The 19,586-nt window shown below is 44.5% G+C and overlaps 2 protein-coding genes across 2 annotated transcripts in view; one reads left to right on the forward strand and one right to left on the reverse strand.

Moving 5' to 3' along the window:
- ADAM17 (ADAM metallopeptidase domain 17) overlaps positions 1-10,565 on the forward strand; it is a 36,750-nt gene extending 26,185 nt beyond the window's left edge. Inside the window, exons 13-19 of the mRNA XM_010566687.1 lie at positions 903-1,006; positions 1,684-1,818; positions 3,417-3,547; positions 4,608-4,686; positions 5,868-5,956; positions 6,631-6,687; positions 8,614-10,565. Coding sequence (XP_010564989.1) covers positions 903-1,006; positions 1,684-1,818; positions 3,417-3,547; positions 4,608-4,686; positions 5,868-5,956; positions 6,631-6,687; positions 8,614-8,964 — 946 coding nt within the window. The 3' untranslated portion in view covers positions 8,965-10,565. The remainder of the gene's footprint in view (positions 1-902; positions 1,007-1,683; positions 1,819-3,416; positions 3,548-4,607; positions 4,687-5,867; positions 5,957-6,630; positions 6,688-8,613) is intronic.
- Positions 10,566-12,094: 1,529 nt separating this feature from the next.
- Positions 12,095-19,586, reverse strand: part of IAH1 (isoamyl acetate-hydrolyzing esterase 1 homolog (S. cerevisiae)) — a 7,992-nt gene continuing 500 nt past the window's right edge. The window contains exons 2-6 of the mRNA XM_010566685.1: positions 18,390-18,442; positions 17,773-17,921; positions 16,767-16,928; positions 13,362-13,480; positions 12,095-12,630 (exon numbers count right to left, since the gene is read on the reverse strand). Coding sequence (XP_010564987.1) covers positions 12,463-12,630; positions 13,362-13,480; positions 16,767-16,928; positions 17,773-17,921; positions 18,390-18,442 — 651 coding nt within the window. The 3' untranslated portion in view covers positions 12,095-12,462. The remainder of the gene's footprint in view (positions 12,631-13,361; positions 13,481-16,766; positions 16,929-17,772; positions 17,922-18,389; positions 18,443-19,586) is intronic.

A 19,586-nucleotide genomic window follows, 5' to 3' on the forward strand; every position in this document is an offset into this window, starting at 1 on the left:
CTTCTGTGTGCATGCACTGTTTGCATACATTAAGTTTTATAGCATACTTTTACTTTTTCGTAGAAGTGTCAAGAGCTACAGGCTTGAAGATTATTATTGTTGTTGTTGTTGTTGTTGTTACTATTATTATTATGGAAATTTAGGCAGTCAAAAATTAATATTAAAAATTTCCTGGGCAAAAAGAATTTTTGCTTGTATGGCAAGGTGGCTTTGAACTGGGATCGCATACTGGTATTTTCAAGACTGCTGCAAAATGTGTTTGAGCAGACAACACAGTGACTGCACTAAATGAGTCCTCTTTCTGTTCTTCTTGCTCTTTGGGGTGTTCGTGGCCCTGTTGCAATGCAGTGTCCAGTCTGTTTTTTCAGAGTTCAGCTCTGCGCCACATAACAGTAGAGAGCTTGTGCAACTCCTGTTGTTTAGCAAGAAATCCCTCAGTTTTAATGAGTGTTTTTGTACTAGAGGCCTTCTTGCATTAGGTGCAGAACAACAAGAATAAAGACAGCGCAGAATGAAGAGTAGTAAACCTTTAGGAAAAACAGAAGGTGGGGAAATGCATGGGGAAGAAAAGAGTAGATCTTGTCCAAAGTTGCACAGCAAATGACAAGAAGAGGATCCAAGTGCCTTGAATAAATATAAGGGTCTCTGTGTTGTCTCTCAGTATGTTGTACTTTCTACATGCTTTTACCTTTGGTAAAAGAAGAGTGAGTGGGTGTGTAGAAAGGTGGTCGTGGGAGGGGGCAGAGAGGGCGAGGATTTTGAATCAGTGAGTCAATCTCCAAGAAGTAACTTCCCCCCCCTCCCCCCCCCCCAAATGTCCTTTTTCCCTGGCTTTGTCATGCTTGTACTTCTTTTTAAAAGATGGCTTAATATTTCCTTCTTTCGTTTTGATCTTTCCACAGTGATCGGAACAGTCCCTGCTGTAAAGGCTGTCAGTTTGAAAGTGCACAGAAGAAATGCCAAGAAGCCATAAATGCCACTTGTAAAGGAGAGTCTTTTTGCACTGGTAGGACGTGGTTCTGTCCCCTTCACGTCAGCTAGCCAAGTGCTTGAGGCTCAGTGTCCTTTTCAATCTGCTTTCAAACTAGTGCCCTTTATTCATCCGGTACATGTAATTTTAGAGGCCAGTTAAGCATCACGAAATTGCCCTATAATGAGTTTCATTGTAGTTCAGGAGTCACTTGGTGATTTACTGCCCAGCACATGAAAAATGTTGATTTTTTTTTCTTTCTTTCTTCTTCTTTGTTTCTTTCCCTTAAAAGAAGAAAAAACAAAACAGTGCGTCACTGGGAGGGGACAAGGATGAGCTGAATCTTGCCATAGAAAGGGTGGAATTACTGCAACTCTGCTTCACTTCCCCACTTGTTTACTTTCCTCCTCATAATCTGTCCTGGAGGCAAGGAGTCAAGTCAGAGCTGCTGCTTTGCTGATGGTGCCTGCAGGGTACTGCTTGGCTACCAGAGTGCCACAATGCCTGAGTTGCTGAAAGCTTCCAGAGCTTCTGCTGCCTCTCAGAGGAGCTGGCAGGCAGCCTGCAGATGAAAGCCGAGAACAAGCTATTGGGGTTCCTTCCTGGGATGAGTCTGGATTTCCTTTATTTTCCTTTTTTCATTTCCTGCACGCTTAGGTGCTCTGCCCTTTGCTCTAACACAGTCCTCCCACTCTGTTGACCCCCATCTGTAGGGAACAGCAGTGAGTGCCCCCCTCCAGGGAATGCTCCAGATGACACAGTCTGTGTGGACATGGGAAAGTGCAAGGATGGGGAGTGCGTCCCTTTCTGCGAAAGGGAGAAGAACCTACGGTCATGTGCGTGCAACGGTGGGTGACACAGGACTGAATTGAAGTGTGTGCTTCAGCTCTGCTCCTCGGAGAGTGCTGGCCTCACCCTGGAGGTTTTCTGTTGGAGGGCACAGTTTCTGGTTTCTGAAAAAGTTTAAATGTTGTTTTTTCAGGGCTAGTGTTTTCTCTTTGGAAAAAGAATGGAAATGTCCTCTTGTCCTCTGATGGTCTGGGTTTGAAGACATGTAGATGAGACTTAGAATCATAGAATCATTTATGTTGGAAAAGACCTTTAAGATCATCGATTCCAACTGTAAACCTCAGACTGCCAAGTCCACCACTAAACCATGTCCCTAAGCACTGCGTCTATGTGTCTTTTAAATACCTCCAGGGATGGTGACCCCACCACTTCCCTGGGCAGCCTATTCCAATGCTTGACAACCCTTTCGTTGAAGAAATTTTTCCTACTATCCAATCTAAACCTCCCCTGGTGCCACTTGAGGCCGTTTCCTCTTGTCCTATCACTTGGTACTTGGGAAAAGAGACCGACTCCCACCTCGCTACAGCCTCCTTTTCAGGTAGTTGTAAAGAGCGATAAGGTCTCCCCTCAGCCTCCTTTTCTCCAAATTAAACCACCCCAGTTCCCTCAGCTGCTCCTCATAAGACTTGTGCTCTAGACCCTTCACCAGCTTTGTTGCCCTTCTCTGGACACACTCCAGCACCTCAATGTCTATCTTGTAGTGAGAGGCCCAAAACTGAACACAGTATTCGAGGTGTGGCCTCACCAGTGCCAAGTACAGGGGATGATCACTTCCCTGCTCCTGCTGTGGCCACACTATTTTTTGATACAGGCCAGGATGCCATTGGCCTTCTTGGCCACCTGGGCACATATGGTCTGGCACCCCAGTTAAAGGAGAGGGCACTCCCCCACCCTCTACCTCCTCTGCTACAGGAGGAGGGGAGGGAAAGTCTGACTGTTCTCTGAATGTAAGGAGATCCCAACCAACCTCTGGACCAGGCATCTGGCAGAGGAGTGGTGGCCTCCAACAAGTGATTAAAGAAAGATTTCAAAGAGTTTAAGGTGCCTTGAGAACACAAGATTTGCAAGTCCAGTCCCCTGCTGCTGCAAACCTGCCTGTCATATACTGCCATCAATAAGCTTCACTGTTCACTTGCTCCCCATCTGGGCTCTTAAATCCGGTAAAGCAGCTGGGAGCGGGAGGAAAGCTTCACAGGGCCAGTGCGAGGAAGTAGTGTGAGCCCCACGGTTTGAGATGGAGGGCATAGCTAAGGAGAAAGGTGCCTAGAGGACCCAAGGTCCAAGAAATATTTAAATCTGTATCTTGGATGTGTTTGGAACCTCTTCACCTGCCTGTTGATTCCTGCAGTGTTGAGGTATCAGCTTGGAGAGCTTGGTCCCACTGTGTCCCTTAATATGTTGCACAGGCATCTGGTTGAGTTTCAGGCTTGGTCATTGGAGTAACTGAAACTGGGTGACTTGCACAGTCCTGCCTTCCCCAGGGAAGCTGGGCAGGAACACAGTGAGCCAGGGGACATGTGGGGTAATGCGTTTGCTGGTTATGGGTTGCAGGTGATTCTTGGTGCTTCCGAGGAATGAGTTTGTTGTTTTATTACAGAAACGGATAATTCCTGCAAGGTGTGCTGCCGGGACGAGCAGGATAGGTGCATACCGTATGTTGATGCTAACGACCAGTTCTTGTTCCTGCGCAAGGGGAAGCCTTGCACTGTGGGCTTCTGCGATACAAATGTAAGTTTTCTCAGATGTCTATGTACTGCATGCTCTGCTTCTGTGGCTGGGTGTTTTAGTCTGTGATGAGGACTGTGCTAGTAAAGAGAAACCAAAGCTTGACGTGCTGCTGAGCAGGGTGATACTGTGTAAGTACCTCTCCATAGGGTAAATATTAAAGGATGTCTGAGGCTGCAGATGGAAGTTAGTTCTGCAGAGACCTGTGCAAGGTGAAGCTGTTACCTTCTACTGTTGCTTATTGCCCCCTTCTGCTGCTCCTCACAGCTCAGCCAGCTGGCAGTTTGTGTGAAGGAGGTGAATGAATGCTGCCATAAGCTTGGTTAGGTTTGCAGCGCTTGCTGTTTCAGTTGTTCACGTTAGCTCAATTAATTTTGACTAAAATAGTTCAGGTCAGGGAGCAGTCACATGAAAATCTAGCTGGCAGTATCTGAAAGGGGCAGTGAGCCCATGGCAGGAAGATTGGTGGGTTGCTGGCAGTCAGTGACCGTTTCCGTGGTACACCTGCACGGATAGTTGTGTCACCTGCAGACCCCAACAGTTGAAGCTAAACTGGGTGTTGGCAGAAGGGAGTTTGGGAGGGTGTGCCCCAGCCCTTCCGCTGGCAGAGCTGAAAGTGTGATCATCTACTGTGTTAAACCAGCACAGCCAGATCTGGGAGTCTTATCTGTCTGTAACCTTGGGCTCCTGAGAGCTGCAGCCTTCTCGGTGGGTAATGGGAACTGAGGCTTCCAGTGCTTAAACCTCTCCAGAAATTTCAGTTTTATGTTCCCTAACACAGGATGAGGGCAGGGTGGTTTTTGCACCTCTCAAATGTTAAAACTTCAGCTGTTTCAGACAGCAATAGAATTGAAACTGTTCTGCCAAAAATAAAGTCAATAAAAATGGACTGCTGCTACTGGGCTTGAGTGTAAATCTGTATTCAGAAGGTGAGTCAAGTGCTGCTGTGTCTGGTTTTTTTCACTTCATTACCGTCTTTGTATCTTCTTCCCTCTCCAAGAAGGCAGTAGTTAATGCTTAGATAGCATAAGATTATTTTGTAAATAAGTGTTTACTTTCACAGGGCAAATGTGAGAAGCAAGTACAGGATGTGATTGAACGATTTTGGGATTTCATAGACCAACTCAGCATCAATACTTTTGGTAAGATACATAACCGAATCCTTTGGGGTTGTTTTTTTTTAGTTCATGACATGAACCTCTAAAGTCTCAGAGGGAGTTAGCTGGCTGGTTTTATTCACCTATATGCAAGAGTAGCTAGTAGCTGTGTTTCCGATATATAAAAATACATTTTTGCCTAAAGTTTGATGATACTGATCTTGCCTTTTAAAGCTGAAAGGACAGGGGATCATTTTGCTTTTTTCCACTCCATTATTTTCTAGGCATCTTCCAAGCTTGTAAAGGAGATGATAGCTTCTTGTCTGAATACTAAGAAGTAGGTCAATTAGAGAAAAGGAAATAACAGACAGTCAGAGGTCTGCTAGACCTCTGAGGTCAGCTAGATTCAGCATAGTATAAAGTGGGCCTCTTGGTGGGATTTAAATGTCAACTGACTGGGAGAGGAAAACTTAATTTCTTTCGTAGTTAAGAAAACCACTGAGGCCACGCATCTCAAGCTGAGTGCCTGTACTGAGTCAATGTCCAGCTATTGTGAGTGGGCCTCCTTGGTCTTGATCCTCACCATGCAATCCATGCAGGTAGCCCCCCGGTGTAACCCCCCGGTGTCTCACTCTATGTTACTGGAACCATACAAAACCTGTTAATAAGCCGGTGCTGTGTAATGACTGGGTAACTGCATACGCTCATGGTAATGCTGTGCCTACACAGTGTCATTATCTGGGTTTGGGGCTTTCAATCTTGAGTTCTAGGGTCCAAAAATTGTTTCTTAGGTAATTGTTAAAGCTATTTAGCCTACTCAGTTAGAGGCAGTTTGTATGTCTTTGATGTACAAATATTTTGTTTGTGGAGGCAGGTAGTTATCACATGACTGTAAAATCAGAATTTGGTAACAAACTCTCAGTATGTCTTCTATAATCCAGACCGCAGCTTGCCTAACTGTTCCCAATCAACTCATTAAATGTTACAGCCTGTCAGTATGTCTCATCAGAGAACAGAGGAGAAAAACTGTTAATTGTTAACATTGGATACAACTTTCTAAAAATGTATAATTTCTTTTATCTCTGCCTAGTCCTGCAGCCTGTGCTTCTCTGAGCAATTCTGTGGCTTGCCTTGCATGAGCAGTGGCTGCAGAATGGGGATATGGATGTATATGTTCATGAAACAGTATTTGGTAGGTGACTAACAGATTTGAACTGATTTCACAGGGAAGTTCCTAGCGGATAATATAGTGGGCTCTGTGCTTGTCTTCTCCTTGCTTTTTTGGATTCCTCTCAGCATCCTTGTGCACTGCGTGGTGAGTAAGCTGTCTTTGAGATGAGTGCTCTGTTGGATTGAGCTGTAAGAGAACACCCTTCATGTACAAAATGGCACATGTCTGTGGGAGAAGGTGATGGGAAGCTTTTGGCAAACCCCGGGGGGGAATCCAGCATATGTAAGACCTACCGCTCCTTTCAGTCGGCAGAACTCCTGCTAAACTCTGCTGGGCTCTGGCAGACCCAGTGCTCCCATGACTATTCCCTGGAGCTCTTCTCATTCTTTCCTGGGCAGATTTTCTTTCTCTGCCTCCCGAATTCTCCAAGTATAATTTTGGTAACTTCAAAGTTTTCTAAAGCCCTGCTAAGAAACAAGACATCCACATTTTGTGGAGAGACCCAGAGCAGGAAGTGGTCTTGGTTGAGCTTGGGTGGATGGGTAAAGAGAGAGAGCTCATGGCAACTGGGAGCGTGGGCATGTGGCGTGATGCTGACAGCAGCGTGGGGTTAGAGCAGAGGGATGCTGCGCCTGCAAGCACTGCTGGGATGAATGGGAAGGCATGGGAGGTAGGGGAAGGGAAAAGAGCCTCAGGCACTGCTGTGTCCCTGCAGGGAAACGGGGACAGGGACCTTGCAATTGGGAAACTAACTTTCTTATTTTGTGTGTGTGTGTGTGTGTGTGTGTTTTGGTTTGCTTTTGTTTGTTTTCCAATAGGACAAGAAATTGGACAAGCAGTACGAGGAGAACACAAAGTCCTTGTTTTGCCCCAGTGTAAGTGGCTGTCTGAATATGAATTGGCAGAAAGCTATCCAACGTGTATTAGATAATCTGAACCTAAGGTGTGTGTGGAGTATTTATCAAAGAAGCAATAATAGGGAGCCCTGGAGCCCTGTGCCTCACGCTGCAGATGGATGAATCAATTTGAGGGGAAACTTTTCTTGAACAAGCCTGTATTCGATATATCAAGCACTGCAGCTTGGTGGGGTCTGATTCTTCCTTCCTGTAAGAGCAGTGCCTTGACCTTGTTGACAAAGCAGCTCTCTTGCAGCAGCCGCAGCTCCCAGGGCAGGAAGCTCCTCTGCTCTGTGGAGCACCGCTTCACACAGTGGGCGCCTGTGCACGGGCTCCCCTTGGCATGAGCCATTCAGCAGCTTCAACCACAGACCGCTTGTTCCCAGCCAAGTGGTGTCAGTGAAGCATGAGGCTTAGCGGGACGCTGCAGAAAAATCTCTGCGAAATGTGGTGTCTTTGCTGCAGAATGGTCGTTTGCAGGAGTCAGCTCCTAGTGGCGAGATGTGCTAAAGCCTTCCAGTTGCTTATGGGAGAGCTGGGACCCGTCAATAACATTTCTCACCTTGTAGATACCAAGTTGGGAGAGGGGAAGAGCAAAAAAGTGCCTAGACAAATTTTAATTACAGTCCAGCACAGGGCACCTTCTAAGATAGATTATTTTTTTTGTGTGTGTGTCCTGTCCAGTGCTTTGACAACCCAATTCTTACTAATAACTGAAACATTCAATTAAGGAAGTGTTGTTCTGTAACAGGAGGGGGGAAAAAAAAGCCTTGCAGAGCTCCTTCTTGTACAGCCACTGGGGGAAGCATACCGAAGTCAAAGACCACTGAGGCAGGTTGCCTGTCATCTGCTCTGATGTAACTGAAAGTGATTTTAGTTCAAGTCCCCCATAGCTGGTCTTGAATGCAGTAAGAAAAGTCACCTTAAAGCTTTATACCTGAATTCAATCAAGAACATCCCAGAAGGAGGTGTAGCAATAGAGCACAGGTATAGTTAATGGGCTCCTTGCACCAGGAACAGTTTAACAAACAGATCTTGTGTCTTTTGGATCTGCTGAGGATTGAGTGGTTGGGAAATGCAGTACTGGTAGCAGGTAAGCATCTCATCCTGCCCAATGTTAGCATTTACTAAGGTGCATGGGGATTTTTTTTGCCCAGAAATCTCTGAGTATTTTCCAAACCATGCTCAAATAGAAGCAGAAATCAATGGGGTTTAAGTTAATCTGGGTTGTAGAATTTGGGTGTGATCACAGTGGTCCCTCCAGTCTTTGACCCTGTGTTCAGTGCAGCTTCTTGCATGTGAAACAGGAAACTCCTCAGGTTGGAAGAGTGGAGTAAGGTGTACCTTGGACTGATTCCCTGCACTGAGCTCTCAGTGTGATCTGGCATGACCCTGTGTTTCCAGTGCTAGGTTTTGCCAAAGCAGTGTTGGGCCCCAGGGAGGTGGGGCCGAGTTGTCAGCTCTGTCCCAGTGAGGCTGCCACCCGTGGTGCTTTATATGGAGAAGGAACAAGCAGAGAGAAAAGGGCCCTTCTGCCTTTAGTGCTTAGTGTAGCTGATTTCATGAGGAAAAAACAGTGGAACAAATTACTTTTGTTGGATGCTCCCTTGCTCCTGTGTAAGTATAAATCTACTGTGGAGGAAAAGGAGTTGGATTTTGAATTTCACAGTGCAGTGGGTTCAGCCTGGCTAGCACAGAGTAACCTGCAGTGGCACAAGGACAGTCGGCACATCTCTGCTGGGAGTGGAGGGGAGGACACAGTAGCCTTTAAATGGTTCTAACAGGTGTGCAGGTGCTCCTCAGATGGTGCCTGTTGCCTGTTCCCTTTGAAAAGGGTGTAAAAACTGAACCCTGGACTAGATACTGGTTGCTTTTCCCAGTGATGTGGCTGCTTGTGTCTTGCAGAATGTGGAGATGCTCAGCAGCCTGGACTCTGCCTCCGTTCGAATCATCAAGCCCTTCCCCACGGCGCAGTCGACAAGCCGGCACCAGCCTCTGCAGCCCATCACGGCCGTGCCTGCCGTTGCTGCGGCACCCAAACAGGACCACCAAAGAATGGACACTATTCAGGAGGACCCGAGCACCGACTCTCACATTGACGAGGACGGGTTTGAGAAGGACCCTTTCCCAAATAGCAGCTCAGCCGCCAAATCTTTTGAGGACTTGACAGACCATCCTGTCATTAGGAGTGAGAAAGCTTCGTCCTTTAAACTACAGCGCCAGAACCGGGTGGACAGCAAAGAAACAGAATGCTAGTGTCTTGCTGCCTTCTAAACATGACTTGTGTCTGCAAAACAAGGATCTAAACCCATTTCATTTATATAAATATAAATATATGTATATATATTTTTGTGAGGGAGTGGGAGAAATAAGGAAGTGACCTACTGCAGATGCTGGTCATGTGTATGACCTTCCTTGAATTACATTTATTAGAGCATTATATCTTTTAAAAAGGAAAATCCAGACTAAAACTGGCTTGTTTTTGAAGCTTATTGGATTTGTTTTTCTATTCCCTTGACCTTCAACATTTCCTTCAACCTGTGGTGCAAACCCAAATATCCTGCTGGATATTGGATTGTGTATATCAGCCTTTTTTATAATTTAATATTTTGTAGTCTGACAGCACTGATAGACAAAATTAAGGGGCTTTTAAAAACAAAATGAAAACACTGCAGTATGTTCCATATAGAGTAGATCATTTAGCAATTTAAGGAACATGTAAGCAAAGCCTAAACAGATGACTTCAGAACAACACGAGAGTAATGAAACAGATAAAAATAGTCACACAGCATTGAATGAAGATGCGTAATTGGAATCAAGCAGCTTAAGATATACAGCTTCTAAATAAATAAAAGGATCATAGAGAGGCTGTTAAAAATGAAATGCTCCTCCAGCATGAAACTCTTTTGCCTCTATTACTGAGGTTGTCTTTGTCTTCGTGGCAGAGAAAGGCCTTCCTTGGGAGTTCCCCACTCTGCACAAAGAGGCTTGCATGTTGCAGGTGTCTGGTACAAGGAAGTGTAAGGGGAGAAATCATTTATGCGGATGAGGACTGCTTTAATGAACTGTTTACAGCAGTTGTTTCGGTGCAGAAATGTTTTTCTGAATGTTATTTTGAAATGGTTAACACTATTGTTGAGATGTTCAAAGAGGTGAGCCTCAGTTTTCAGGGTCTGTGCGGCCTTTGGAAGCTCCTACTGCATAAATAAATGGTGGGGGGGGGAAATTCACTCCACTGCAGGGGGGGCATTTGTTTAAAAACAATTGTGAAAATGAAAAAAGAAAGAAACTTTTGTTAAACTTACAGGGCAAGTATTGGGAGGAGACTTCTTGACTTCAACTTCCCACACAGTACAATGTGATGTTAAAAGTTGGTAATCTAATGGTGTCCTCTACTTTGAGTCACCTGGAGATCTGCAAGGCGAGCTGGGAATGGCAGGAGTGTTGTTTTAGCTTAGTAGCAGATGGACTGATGCAGTGGAGTCACAGAGCAACTCTCATGACAGTAAAGCAGCATCTTAAGCCTGCATTGGTTTTCTCCCATGATCTGACATAAAATGTGACCAACAGTAGAACCGTTTTAACTGTTACAAGCCTGCACTCAGCTACAGGGGAACTGCAGCTGTGGAAAAGCCTTTGTGTTTTTAAATGTGACAGGAAAAGAACCAAACCTGTGCTGAAAGGATTGTGGGAGTACCCCCTCTCCTCCCCACCCAAGGATACTTGTTACATTAATACTTGAATGTGTGCCTTATGGTATTCGTATCTGACTAGCTATTGTGTTTTATGTACTGGTTTTGAACTTTGGGGTTTGTTTTGGTTTGGTTTTCTTTTTTTGATTCAGTGCAAAGTATATGTGTGAGGAGTTAATTTAATTCCTAATACAATAAAAGCTTTTTATATTAAAAAAAAAATTAGCTAAACAAGAGCTGTTTCTGTGCCGTTACAAGTCGGATGCAGCCAGACTTGAGCCACTTATTTCTAACTGCTCCCCTCTGAAATGTGGCTGCTGTGGAGGCTGGACCCTGAGCATGAGGGTGTGGATCTGTGCCTGTGGGGCTGCACTGCTTCCCACAGGGGATGGAGTTGGTCTTGCCACCTGTCCTGTCGATTACGGTCAGTTCTGACAGTGAAATTCGTATCTAAGGTATGGCTGTGTGCTCAAATGCCTTTCCAGGTAGCATGTCTGTAAGTATGTGTTCTCAGCACTAAGGTCTTTCTTTACTTCCCAAGTGAAAACGAGGCAGTGGCAGGTGCTTGGGAGCATGAAAATAGAGGTTTGGAGCAGTCCTTGGACATCACAGAACCCGTCCACCAATCTGAGCCGTATTCCAGAAACTGTCAAAACAGTTTTCGCACAGTTTCTTTGTAACTACAAACTACTGTAACTACAGCTTCCACAGGGAGCCCCTTCTGCCGTTGAGCCAGTCTTTACTGTAAGCATTTATTACAGAAAGGACCAGTTTAATATTCATAAATATTTATGAATCAAACTAGTGTCTAGTCTAGCTCCAGGCACATGAAAAATCACTACTTATGCTCCAGTTTATAACACTATTACATAGTAGATGACAGGACAGGTTTTGGCCAGCTTGTCTTAAACAAAACAAAGGCAGACTCATGGTGCTAACAACACAGAACAGCTTGATGCTCTCTCATCAGTCTCCATCTTGCCCAATGTGCAATAAATACATCACTATTGGCCTCATCTTTGTTTTGTGCCAATGTAACTGTTAATACAGTCCAGAATTATGTAGGAGTTTTATTTGCTGTGATATGCTATTTACTTGTTTTTAATCCATGGCCCAGCAGTACCCTCATTTCTGCTGCTATCTGGCTGGTCAGCCAGTTATTTCCCAAACTGCTTTTTCTCCATGCTTGTTGAAATCCACCTAGGTTTCAGGTAATCTTTTGCAGTTTGTAAAGGTAGTTTTGTCACTATACATAGTATGCCATTCTCATCTGTTACATCAGTTGTTAAATTATAGATGAGTACCAAAGCACACTTGAAAGGTCTCCTTAACTTGATAGCAAATGATATATGGTGCAGCTTTGTCAGCAGAGATGCAGACCCTTTCTAGTAGTTTCTTCAAGCTCCAAGCTTCTCAAAATGAGCACGTGCATCACCAGTTTTGTACTACCCAAGAACATGCACTGCTTCTTTGAAATCTGTGTCTATATATAAGAGCCAGGTATAGAGAAGCTGGTGCCAAAGTAAGTTTAACTTAAAAACCCCTGCTCTGAACTATATCGCTACCAAAAGCCTTGTGAAAGCTCAGATAATGGCTTTTACTCCTGTATTGCATTCAAACAAATTAGTCTGGACTGACATGAATGGCTCATGACAAATTCTATGCTACTGACTCTTATCAGATCCTAGGTGTTTAAAGCTAGTAGATGGTATAATCAAAGTGTAGTCCCCAATGCTCAGCTGGGCCAGGAACTCCTCAGGGCAGCCTCTGTCCCTTAGTCACAGGGCAGCCGAGACTTGCTCTCCTCCAAGCCTTCCACGCAAAGAGCTGCTCAACCCCATAGATGTTCAAACTACCAGCACAAGCAGCATGCAGACAAACCACCCCATTAGGGACCCTGAGTGGTCTCACCTTTATTCTCCCACAGACCAAGAGAAGGTGGCACAGAAGAGTATTGACAGGGGACTCCCCACTACCCTGTTCCCCAAGTACTGTGTTGCTGGATACTGGCTGTTTGTAAACAGAATGGCTTTGTCAGGCTTGTCCTTAACTGCAGGGGATCTCACAGAAGACTGGCCTCAGGGTTTGTGTGGTCCACGTCACGCCAATAAGGAAGCAGTGAAGGAAGAGCAGACAGTTTTTTTTCCAGGCATGACCAAAGTTGTGCTGCTAGAAAGCTGTTGCCTTTTGTCGATAAATGAAGACCATCAGACAAATAGGAAGAAAAATCCTACAGGGGAGGTTAAAACCATGTATTAATGTGTTTGCTAGTTGCAAACAGAAGGTCTTCAGTAATTTTTAAGTTAAGTTCTTCAAAGCCAGCTGGTATATATACTGGTTTTATTTTTCACTGTCTGTATTAAAATATTAAGAGAATGTTCTGATTGCCAAAGTCACTGCTATTCATCAGGAAAAGATCACAGGATTAAGTGATGCAATCAAAATATTGAGTCTGCTGCACTATTGAACAGCCTACCATACCAGGGAGCACAGGAGAGAGAAAAGATTCAGTGCCTGAACTGGAGTTATGTGCTTACAGGAAAAGTTTGCAATCTCTGTCACATGGACGAGTTTGGGTATTTGGTCAGAAGCACCAGCAAGGTACCCATGCAACCTGATCTAACTTTGAAGTCAACCCAGCGCTGTGCAGTGGGTTGGACTAGGTGTCTCCAGAGGCCCCTTCCAACCAAAACTATTCCATGATTCAAAGTCCAAGGAAAAGGTTATTTACATGTAATCATTCAGGGGACATTTGCTAACCAAATATAAGGGCCAGGTATTACGCTTTATTTCTTGTAGCCCACTATGAAGCATTCTGGATTATTTTTTTCCTTCCCCGAAGTGTAATTTGGATATATTTTGTATCATTTCAGTGATAATGCAGCACTACTGGTTCCTCTATGCTAAATGATGCATTTCACAATTCATGACAGTTTCAAAGTCTTTCTCATGTCATCATACCTCATCTTTTTGCATCAGTGTCCAGAGGTCAAGTACATCCGTTCCACAGTCCCTCGCTACCTGAACACAGGCCTGGGCATATTCCCCAGTGGTGGCATTATGGCGATTTAATTTGTCACCTATCAATCAGAAACAAAGAAAACATTTCGCAATTGCAATTGATACAGCTTGATTTCAGTCTTCTGTGGTACACATGATGTGCAGATATAATCAATTACAAACTAAATCTGAAGCAGCTCAATTTAAGTGGCTGGAAGCTATAGCTCATTTAGTCTCTTTCAGGGCACCTTCTGTTTTTGAGGCATTTGAAATATGTTAGACAGAGGCAACAGCAACAAGCACACAGCTTTCACCTTCTGGCAAGGTTCAGGTGAAATCAGTGCATAGATATAAAACTCCTCATACACCTGCTACTAGCATGTAGAATAGAGTTGTTAATGTAAATCTATTTACAAGCTTGCCTTCCACCTCCTGGATGACATCTGACCTTTAACATCTCCTTGCAGCAGTCTCCTCATTGTTAATGTGCTGGTAAAACTGGCATATGTTTAGGTCCAAAGCTTTACTAGCACTCATGACTGCTACATTTGTGCGTGCAGTTATACTGGGCGCTGGACATTTGGTACGTGCTTGGTGCCAGCTACTGTAAGCCAGCAGTTTTGCACAGACCATGGTGAAACTTTGGGGCAGGGTATTATTAAGTTATGTTGTTTTTCTTTTAATGGTACCTATAATGCAATTCATCAACTCCTACGCTACTCCTTCCTTGCATCTGATGATTCCCACTTCTTCACACTGCCACCTCTTTCATCCCATCATTTCCTGTCATCATAAAAATACCCTTGGCAGCCTCACCGGTCCCTCCCCACCACAGTACCTTTCCTAATTCTTGCTTTCTTCAACTTTCTTCCTGGTTCAACTCTCCCATAGACTGACTGGCCCTTCAGCTCACTCAGCCTCCACCACACAGAGCTCCCTTTGTTGCCAAGTTCCCTGTATTGATCACAACCTCACCTCCCCAGGTGAGGTCCTGCAGTCCTGTCCCTTTCCCTTTCTATGACTTCTCATCTAGCAGAGCTGATAATTTCTTATTCTCCCTTTGCCTTTTCTTTCATCATTAGGGTTACTTCTTGATTGTTTCATCTCCTCTTCCATTGCTGGAAGCACACGCCTGCTCTCAGTGTGCAGCTCTGTAGGAGCACCTGCTCAGTCTATAAGCTAAGAGCAGCAGCCAAAGGAAGCTCAGGGAATATGAGGATCTCCCGAGGGACCAAGGAGGCAACCTAGTGATCTATCCCAACCTGCATGTGCCCACCCAGCTCGGAATGGAGGACAGCCAACAGTGGGGAGCAATGGGTTAACAGGATACTTGGAGACGCCAGATGCATCTGGGTGCGTGGGACTGATCTGAAGGAGCTGCCTGTTGAATTGGTGAGGTCAATGCCTACCACCTACAAAAATTCATGGCTAACGGGAGACCCATGGTGACTGGAAGAAGGTTAACATTATACCCATTTTTAAGAAAGGCAAGAAAAAGGACCCAGGGAACTGTTGATCACTCAGCTTCACCTCAGTGCTGGGAAAGACAGTGGGGTTACGTCCTCTTGGGATTCATTTCCAAACACACAAAGGACAAGAAGGAACTATCAGCACGAATTTAGCAAAGCCAGATAGTGCTTGATCAACTCAGCTGCCTTCTGCGATGAAATGATGGCTACACAGATGATGAACAGCTCTGACTTTAGTAAGGCCTTTGACTGTCTCCTACAGCACTCATTTGGAAGCTGAATTTCTTTTCGTGCCTCTAATGTTCCTGTGAACACCATCATCCCCTTGTTTCACATCTCTCCTTTGCTCTGATATCTATCCAACAAAACTAGAAATAAGCAGAACATTTCTCCTGGATACTAGTTGAAGGCAGATGATCTGATATTGCTGTTTACTGTGCCCACAATACTTTATTTGTGATCTACGGTCTGACATCACTGTGTCTTTTATTCCATCCCTACACAGCAATCTCTTTTAGACAGATGCTGGCAGATTCAACACTGTAAATGCAAGTTTCCTCCCTCCCTACCCCATAAAATGGATAGCTTTAAGATGAAAATGAATAAGCAACATTTTAAAAGCATTACTTGATAGCTAGGAGCCAGATAAGCAGCATTCACAGACCTTCAGAAGGACAATACGGGTGCATGTTTTGCAAACTACGCCTGTAGCAGCTTAAGTGGGAGCTGAGCACACACGCCAGGAAGGGCTGCTCTGCCCCTGACCGATCCCTTCTGCCCTATCCAAGGATGTAGCACTGTCACGTATACAGCACTGGCCGTGTCTGATGTTTGATCTGACCTGCTACAGCTGCTACTGTCTTACACAATTTGTGAGTATTACCCTAGGACTTTCTCTCCTTTTCCAAATTAAATATAAAAACTGCCCTGCTGGATGAGACTGAAAGTCCATATAGTCCAAAACCTGTTTTGCACAGTGATCACTGCTACACACCAAAGCCTCCTAATGCGAAGTCATGCAATAACATAGTCTAATTTAATGCAGTTTGAACATGAGGTCATCTTCAAAATGTTACTGCTTTAACTGAGTACACAACTCAGGATGTGCAATACCACCTAAATTAGAGAAAACCCTGCAAATACTAAGGTGACAGCTGTGTATTTACCCGAATCTAACTCACAAGTCTTTTATAAATGCGCAAGAACTGGACAAGCTGTCCCAATGGAAAAGAGGACATGCTCTCAGGAGGTATAAACGGTCGCTGCTGGAGTCAGTGGGGTTATGGCAATTTCCACCAGCTGAGTAACATGAAGTAAGCGGTGCTGTTATGTCTCTATTTCTAGAGTTAGCTTGAACAACATAATGAGAAATAATTTAATCACCTTCTGCTTCTTTTTCAAGTACTTTTATTAGCATCCTTAGAATATGATATTCTCTGTTTTTTTTTAAAATTTAAAATAAACCTGGCTAGGATATTGCTGCTTATCTAAATAGACGTGAAATATGCTGTGACTATTATAAAATTTTCTAAGGCACACAATGCCAAAATTTCGTCCATTGTTCATGTTATTTTGGAAGGTGCTAGGACATGACATAGTAGTCTGCCTAGGACATCTCTGCAAAGCCTATGTTCTCAAAGAGCAGCCACTTCCGTCAGTTTTATGCACTAACAGATCAATCAACACTTGCGAAAGGATGTTACTATTTAGTTAGTTACTCCACGAGCTTATCCAAAAGCTCTTTAGCAAAACAGCTAGCAGTCCTCTTCCATCAACTCAAAGAACACGACTGCAATCTGGTACAAGCATGAAGCTAATCATCTGTCAGCCTGGGATCAGTAATTTACACTTTGCTGGTAAAATGCAGAAATTCTGCCCCTCTGTATCATCCTTTTACCTTTGGCAAGACACTCCTTTTCCCAAGCCGATTCCTGAAGAGGTGGTGGCGTTATCAAAATAATCCTGTCTTCAGTAATGTCTACTGACTTCAAATACTGTATCATGCTCTTCAAATTCGCAGAATATTCCTCCAAAGGAACATGTTGCTTAGGGTTCAGATCTGTTAGGGGATGGAGCACATGCATTAGCGATGTTAAACTGCTTACAGATTTATTACACGACATAATGTGCTTTTTACACAGCGTATGAATGTGGGCACTCATTTTCAGTATGCAGTTCATCTCAACCATTGGTTCAGGAGGTGTGGTAGGAAAATGCCTCAATATCCAAAGCAGACAAATCAAGAGTTTAAACACAGCACTTCCAACTAGAGCACATAAGGCATGGGGTGGGGGGACAGAAATCACCCCCTTTTTTTTTTTTTTTTTAAGATGCTTTTTCTTACAACTCTGTATCTTAGTATTAGATCACATAATCTCCTCAAACCTCATCTGAAACAAAACCTAAGATTTTTAACTCTCTTGGATGCAGAGAGTTCCCATGGACATACAGTCAGTCCTTTGTGCACCAATGTTACCATTTTGATTAGACTAGCTCTGCGTGCTGCTATGCTTATCTTAAAGAGAATCCAAATGCTAACTTCCCTCATTTCCTCAACCGCTCTTCCAAGAACTCGTCAGACTGCTTTAAAGGCAGAAAAATCAGCTAGATGCCAAACTCCAATTTTAGGTGATGGATATACGACTAATTCTTGAGCACCCTGAAATTTACTTTTAATATTAAAACTTGGTGAGAGGGAAAGAAATAGAAGGCACTGCACAGTTTAAATACAAATAAAATGGCTGAAAACAATTGACTGTAAAAATGAAAAGAGGGCAACTGGTTCACAGAGAAGCAGCAGGAAAAGTCTGTAATATTCTGCCTTTTCTGCTAAACTGTAAAACTGTCTTAAGAGAACAGATCATGGGGAAAAGAAAAAAAAAAAAAAAAGCAAGCTATCATACCTTTCAAAGCACTGTCATTAGCTCCAAAGAAAATAGTAACTGCAACAGTACTCTCAGCACTAGTACTTCTAGTGATCAGTCTTGGAAGGATCAATTTAGCCCATCTGGTGTTGTACCCTGAGACCCCACGGTTCACAACGTCACATTTTCTGAAACAGAAACACATATCAAAAAGAACATCTCTCCTCTGCCTACCAGAACAAAACTTGGAAAGTTTTGAGCTTTCCAAGGAGGAGGAGGATACCTGCCTCCATCCCTCTCAGAAACAATGAGATGTCACGGGAGTTTTCAGTAGGATTACAACTTTATGTTTTGAAAGTGCATGCATAGATTGCATGCGTAGCATTTACCTGTCACTTAGACTATGAAACCAGAACAACAATCTTGACAACCACTAAGGATTTTTTTCTTTCCACTCAGGCTTTGAGCAGAAAGAAACAGTCAATTAGTATTTCCACCAGTACTGGGCAGGTTACCACTAAGGCAGTTCCACTTCAATAAATAAACAAATGTTAATAAATAAATATACATTAAATATTAACTTTGTTGGTTTACTTTTAGAAAAGCTGCATGACTTCTTGCATGCTAGAAATCAGTTTTGAAATTTAAGCTCTTACCTGACCAGTCTCTCAGCAAGGGATGACCCCCAGCCATTTTCCTGGAAGGAGAACTGAAAGCAAGGAAAACAGTTAGACCCTCACTGGAAGAACTCCATCCCCAAGAGGTCAGTCCCACCCCCGGCACCTTCCCTCCTCAAGAGCTTTTAATGCAGGGCCTCTGGCACTGCTGCAGCAGCGCTTCCTTCCTCCCAGCCTGCCCTGTCCCTGCAGAGATCAAACATCCCCAGTCTTACCTAGATGCACGGCTGGCATCAAAGGCAATATGGAACCGTACCTACAGAGGGATGGACCCTGTGGTCCCTTTGTAATCAAAACTGACTGCTGTCAGGCTGTAGTTCCATTTTGGCCGGTGAAGCTTTTTTTTTGTTCTTGTAATTTTCTAAATTTCTAAGATCCTTTCACTGTGCCTTCATTCTGGAGAGCACATGCTGCTTCGGAGTGCAGTTCAGTACCTACCTCTTCTAGTAGTCGAAAAATGAATCCCTTCTCCTTATTCCCACTGCTGCACCATCCTCCCTGTTACAATGCTGCACAGTGAGTCAGCTTAGACAACTGATCTCCCATTAAAGATAACCTTTCTCTTCAGCCAAATCTTTTCTCATTAGAGCAGCTCTGTGACCCACTCCACCACGCAACCCATGCAACAGAAAGCAGGGACACAAAATAAAAACTAAAAAGCTGCTGCTGCCTCAAAGGAGACATTCACCAAGCCACGGCCTGGTCACATCAATGCAGAACGTGCCTCCGGGGCAGGCGAGCAAGCTCGACGCAGGGAGCTGCGCAGAAGGGACGCACCAGGAGCTGGGACGGGGAGAGTGTGGGGGTCGGTACAGACAACAGGCTGTCCTCCCTGTCTGGAAAACGCCGCTGCCACCAAAATAGCAGAAACTAGACTTTTACCAGATCACACTTCTAACACAGGAACTTTATGAATTTCTGCAAAAAGGCTCTAAATCTTGTAACAGGCCATCGGGTGTGAAAGCTCCTGGAGTGCTCTCGTGGGAGATCCAGCACGGACATAACTATGCCGGGCTGCACTCCTGTTCCACCGGTCTCCTTCCCGCCTCACAGTGCCAGGCCGATCGCCGCCACCCGCCATGCCGGCCGGCCTCTGTCAAAGCGGGTTTTGAGAGCAGTTCCCCCGGCTGCCTGACCGCAGCCTGCCACGGCGGCCGGCCCGCTCCGGCAGCCCCT

The sequence above is a fragment of the Haliaeetus leucocephalus genome, unplaced genomic scaffold (assembly GCF_000737465.1).
Source record: "Haliaeetus leucocephalus isolate CR32 unplaced genomic scaffold, Haliaeetus_leucocephalus-4.0 Scaffold217, whole genome shotgun sequence".
NCBI lineage: Eukaryota > Metazoa > Chordata > Aves > Accipitriformes > Accipitridae > Haliaeetus > Haliaeetus leucocephalus.